Source organism: Brachyhypopomus gauderio, chromosome 2 (genome assembly GCF_052324685.1).
Source record: "Brachyhypopomus gauderio isolate BG-103 chromosome 2, BGAUD_0.2, whole genome shotgun sequence".
NCBI classification, from domain to species: Eukaryota; Metazoa; Chordata; class Actinopteri; order Gymnotiformes; family Hypopomidae; genus Brachyhypopomus; species Brachyhypopomus gauderio.
The window spans coordinates 43,950,908-43,956,730 of NC_135212.1; the positions used below are offsets into that span (position 1 = coordinate 43,950,908).

At 38.2% G+C, this 5,823-nt stretch overlaps 1 protein-coding gene across 1 annotated transcript; it reads left to right on the top strand.

Annotated features, from left to right (window-relative positions):
• Positions 1–2,684: 2,684 nt before the first annotated feature.
• On the top strand, positions 2,685–5,289 carry LOC143508356 (immunoglobulin lambda-1 light chain-like). Its single transcript, XM_076996808.1, has 4 exons — positions 2,685–2,739; positions 2,831–3,152; positions 4,160–4,197; positions 4,775–5,289. The coding sequence occupies exons 1-4, from the start codon at positions 2,700–2,702 to the stop codon at positions 5,095–5,097; spliced, it is 723 nt and encodes a 240-aa protein (XP_076852923.1). The 5' UTR covers positions 2,685–2,699; the 3' UTR covers positions 5,098–5,289.
• The last annotated feature ends 534 nt before the right edge of the window (positions 5,290–5,823 follow it).

Consider the following 5,823-nt stretch of genomic DNA (forward strand, 5'->3'; position numbering starts at 1 on the left):
TACATTGATATTAACATATATTAATTCTAATTATTAATATAAATTTTGATGTACATATATTTTGGCACATGTTGGGTTTTAGTTGGACCTTTTTAAAAGTCAATCATTTAGTTTCTTTTTTTTACCTTTCAACTGTTACATAATAAATAACAAAATGGCTAGGTGTCCGACAGCTCAAGCTCTTAGACTGATTATGCAAGCAGATACACACAGTGATGAAGATAGTGTTATTGAAGAAGATGCCAATAGTGAAGATGGCGATTATTTGCCTGGAGCTGGTCCTGACTCAGATACGGAAGTTCATGTGTCTGAGGAATCTGATGAGTCAGAAGATGCCACATGGTCTGAGGAACTCCAGGTAAATGAACCTACTACTACACTGACTGAAAGAAGAAGAGGTATCTCAAGAGGAGTTAGAGGAGGTAGGACCAGATCACGCCGTGGTTTTTGCCCGGGATGGGGCACACACAATACACCTAATGCAGCACAACCCACGGCTGTAGAGCTACCCTTTGGTGATACCAGTACGCTTACTAGTACCAGTACACCTCAGAAGACCAATGATGGATCCAATCCAACTTCTAGAGCTGGAGAAACAGGAAGCAAGAGACCAGCTAAAGTGAAGAGGACACAAGAACGTTGTTACCTGTGCCTGCGCGAGTGTGACACGCAAGTTCTGTGATAAGTGCTCTAGGCCTGCTTGTCCAGCACACTCAGTCAACACTTCAAATGTACTGTGTGAAAAATGCTTATAATTTGGATATGTAATTTGATGAATCATTGAACAACATGTGCATTTGATTCGTTTTGCAATTTAATTTCGATAATGGAATTAAAATTATACTTACTTGGACTTTGTGCAGGGCAGTGGGGATCTCTTCCCACAATCCTGACCCCTTTAAGTGCACTTTCTCAATGCATAGACTGTGCATGTTTCACACAGTTAGTTAATAAACATTGTTTTTCCTTCATTTTAATAAACTTTTGCTTGTTACCATTGATTTATATATGCCAACTAAAAGGGGTGCAATTTGCACCCCAAGGACCGGGAATGCAACTTTCTCACAAGGACCTATTGAGGGTTAACATAATACAAGAGAACTGTTCAGTCCGGCAGCTATTTGTTGTGAAAGGAAAGGAAGTAGGTAAAATTTCAAGCATTTTCAAATACTTTAGCCTAAATTCCAGCACTTTTCAAACCTGGAACACAAAGCAACATTAAAATTTGTCAGGTAAATGTTTTTCCTTTCTTTTCTGCGTTCCAGAATTCTGTTTACTTTAACTATCCACCACTGTATTTCCTGCTGTTGGGTGGGTACCAGCTGGCTGTGCTGGATCAAACCATTTTTCAGTGGGAGGTGGGAGTGTATGCACTTAATGGAAAATATGCAGATAGGTAAAAAACATATATTTTATCCACTGAGCTTATTTTGAGTACAGAATTTTATATTAATGAAAGATTTCAAGATTATATTTAAAATTATAGATTTTAAATAAAAAATAAATTGCTGGGCTCTTTGATGGGCCCCCCTGGCCCTGGGGCCCGGAACAACAGGCCCGGTTGTCCCCCCCTGTCGACGTTTTACATTTTCTCCATTTTACAAAGCATGTAGGTGTGAGACCATTAAAATAAGACATATGGGATAATACTTTTGAATAAATATTGACTGTCTTAGACTTTAGATTCTTCAAAGTAACTCTCTTATACTTAGACAACATCTTTGCACACTTGATAATCTCTCAAACAGCTCCATGAGGCCAACATGTGTGATGTTTTTTCACTAGGTGGCAGTGGAAAACCACTGTCGTGGAAATTTCCTGAAAATAGATGAGGACTCGGACGTGGTTTAAAGAGAGTTTTATTACAAAAGTAAAAAGCATGAGAGTCTTGTCTAGAACAAGAACTCTAAGGAGAGAGGGCAGTCCAATCTCCTTAATTCCTTTGTTATAACATGTTTACAGTACATTTGGGCACACTGAGAACCTGAGGGGGAAGAATGCACAGTAGACGGCTTTCGTCTCACATGTGTATTCCTCCTAATATGGATCTTTCCTGTTTTTAACAGAACACAGAAAGAGCTGATGGTCAGCAGAGGGATGACAGACATAACATAGTACTTTCTGTCTCTACACATTCTCCTGACGCGGGTTACACACAAACAAGGACATTACAAATGAATCACTGAACTGAATCACTGATCAACCTTATTCAGTTTTTCCTGCTAATGTACTAAATCATAATGTTCTTAAGTGATCTTAAATGACAATAGCAAATTTCCTTCACACCACATTTAGAGGAGCACTCATGGATATTTCCCCAAGAGATTATACGCTCCCCTAATCAGTGTGAACCTCCTCTCTCACTCCGGAAACACCTGCAGAATACTGGTACATTTAGCTGTAAGTAAATGAAAAAACTTTTCTGTTAATATGGTAGTGTACTGAAAATAGTTTAAAAGATGCGTCACTAATATATGGCAAATCACTATACGATATGCTGTTAATATGTAATAAAATCATGAATATATAAAAAAACAAATAAACCATTGTAGGACCTCATATAAGATGTGTGTTGTTGAGAGGCCCCTCCCCCTGCCCCTCCTACCTCTCTTATAGCCCCGCCCCACAGTGTCTCCTTCATCTGCTCCTCCAGCCTCTGGTCTCTTCACTCAGCACAGAGTTCAACACACACAGCCAAGATGCTGCCAGCACTCTGCACTCTCTTCACTGCTCTCTCATGTAAGATCTCACCACACTGCAGCTCCTCAACATTTACACACTTCTAATGTAAGGATGAGCTAATGGAACGTGGATGCTGTGTTTACTGCAGGTGTCAGTGGTGTAACCGTGGTAACACAGAAGCCTCCTGTTCTCACGGTGACTAAAGGACAGAAGGCCACTATGGACTGTAATCTGGGTACAGTGACGGGCAGTGCAGCATGTTGGTATAAGCAGCTACCAGGAGGAGTTCCACAGTATGTGCTGAGAAATTATCACGGCTGGGGCTCTCCTAGTTATGGTTCAGGTTTCTCCTCTCCCAAATTCACATCAACACACTCTTCTAAATCAGACTACAGTTTGGTGATTGATAATGTGGAGGTTGGAGACTCTGCATTTTATTACTGTCAGACATATGACAGCTCTGCTAGTGAATACGTATCACAGTGATTCACACCATGACAAAAACCTCCTCACTGCTCAAATACACTTCTGCTTTCAAACAGAATGAGGAACTGACACATGTAAAGACAAACAAAGCACTTCAGGCAAAAATTTACTCACATTTACAGGATTTTATTGGCAGTTACATATAATTGATAGGTTTTATTCACATTTAACTCATTTATTTTACAAAATACATCCACCACTTGCTGCTTTAATAATATCAATGTGATCAGATACATACATTATCAGTCATATTGTCCCATGGCAGTTCACATGCAGTGTTACAGGATTTCACCCTAATATGACACGTGTGTGATCCACTGGACAGAGTGATGGGTCTGTAATTCATGATGACCTCTATTCACACATTACATCACCATCCCAGAACACCTCCAACACACACACGTTAATCATGTAAAGAAAGTGCTGATGAAGTTTTCGTCTGAATAAACTAGTCTGTTAATCCACTCTAACGGAATATATTTTTACTTCATTTTTAATATATGATCAGGAATTCAACTATCTACAAAAATACACTCAGCAGCATTAATTACTTTGTCACTGAAAATGTGCAGTGACTTGTCTATTAATAGTTATGATGATTTACAACCAAAAACAATGACATGATACACTGGAATTGCTTCTTTTTAGTCTGATTCCTAATATCTGTTTGATATTTCTTCACCACTTTGCAAATTTGAGGAATTCTGGGTATTATTTTATCATGCCTTTTTTGCTCAGATAGACAGCTGTCTCATAAAATTAACAATTTGCATCTGTGAGACACATAATAACTGCAACATATCAGAACCAAACATACATATTTCCCTCAAATAAAATTGTTCTCATATATTTGGGCAAAACAAAGTTGTGGAATAAATCCAGACTGATGTGGGAGCGTAAGGGAATGTGTTAAAGACACACTTCACCATCACTGTGTTCACTCCTGAAACTGAGGAGGTTCTTGTACGAGGGAGGGCATGAAACGTAGCACTGTGGTATTCGGCCAAGGAACAACACTGAAGATCACTGGTGAGTTTTCCTAATTTCTCTTGTTTCTGTAGTACTCAGTGATTTAATCTTTTGTGCTTGAGTGCAGAAAGGTTATTGTAAAGTTTAGGAAAATAGGGCATTTTTGTTTATTATTTTAAAGAGCTTTAAAGTAGCCATAGAAACAGCTGGAATGGACAGATATATTGTCTTTAGGTAATAAACTCTTCATCTGCTCCAGCAAACACTAATTTAGTAAAACCGCTAATTTTATTGAGTGTTCACAGAAACAGACATTTCAGCAATGTTTGAAATACATTTCAGTCTTTATGATGTAATGATTACAGGTTCGGTGTTAACCTGTAATTTCTGGAACATTCCTCAAAGATTCTTATGTTGTGAGTTAATTTTGAACAGTTAATACAAAATCATATACTTATGGTTTTGTATAACTGCATTCAGATGATCTCTGTCATATTAAGACACAGAAATGTAAAGGTAAAAGCAACCGTGAATACATTCTTTCATTTCTATCCTAGATGGATGTCTGGATTATTCAGATAAAGTGTGAACTTTCCTCCGTTAACAGTATTTTTTCTCCAAACTTCTCTCTGATCAGACACTGCTCTGCCACCTCCTGTTCTGACCCTCTTCCCTCCGTCCAGTGAAGAGCTGAAGTCTGATAGGGTCACTCTAGTGTGTGGGGCCAGTGACATGGCCACTGGCTTCTCTGATGTGCGCTGGCTCGTGGATGAGAACCCAGTCACCAGTGGAGTCCTCACTGGTTCTGCACAGCAGCAACCCAATAACAAATTCACACTGAGCAGCTATTTGACCATCCAGAGCTCAGAGTGGAAAAACGACAAGACCATAACATGTGAAGTATCTGCTGGATCTCAACTTGCATCAAGGAAAATTCAGATATCTAAATGCCTTGTGTGAACCAGATGAGAGTTGTTACATTTTTCAATACTTTTATGAAATGCGACAAAAACTAACAGAAGCAGTAATTTTATCTGCAGTGAATGATTAGTGCTGACAGTAAAAAGATAAACTTAATCTTCTTCTTAATCATTTTAGCATTTGTGTTTAAGAACAAAATTGAACTTTAATAAAGTGCATAATAAAGCAGTGTCTTTGAAAATGTTTCATTGTGCTGGAATACAGAGAGTACATGATTCGCCACAGGATTATATTACATTAATGTCCTCTATATTGGATTAAAAACTAAAAAAATAAATGCACATTATAATCTGAACAACTGTAAATTGATCATACTAGTGTACAAAATGTTCGGATTCTTTTTTTCTAATTCAACATTTGCACTAAGAATGATGATATTGATCACCAATAGGGGGCAGTGCAGGACCACAGAGAGGAGCGCTCGTGGAGATTTCCCCTACAGATTACACACTCCATTAATCAATGTTAACCTCCTCTCTCACTCAGGATACACCTGCAGAATACTTTTAGCTCTATGTAAATGAAGAGAGTTCTCTGTTTCTGAGTGGGAGAGACAAGCACATTTTATAGTTAGTCTATAGCCTAATATATATATTAGTACTATATATTGTATATAGCTACATACAGGTTTAGTGGTTTTACTGCCGAGCTAGAATGATATAATAGTGAGAAGGGAAACATTAATATTAGTGTGTATGTCTGAAT

What these genes read in the sequence shown, in the direction of transcription:
- LOC143508356 (XM_076996808.1), top strand. Translation starts at nt 2,700, where the DNA reads ATGCTGCCAGCACTCTGCACTCTCTTCACTGCTCTCTCAT. An exon ending in TCTCTTCACTGCTCTCTCAT is followed by an intron (nt 2,740 to 2,830) that starts GTAAGATCTCAC and finishes TGTTTACTGCAG; the next exon opens with GTGTCAGTGGTGTAACCGTG. An exon ending in TATGACAGCTCTGCTAGTGA is followed by an intron (nt 3,153 to 4,159) that starts ATACGTATCACA and finishes GAAACGTAGCAC; the next exon opens with TGTGGTATTCGGCCAAGGAA.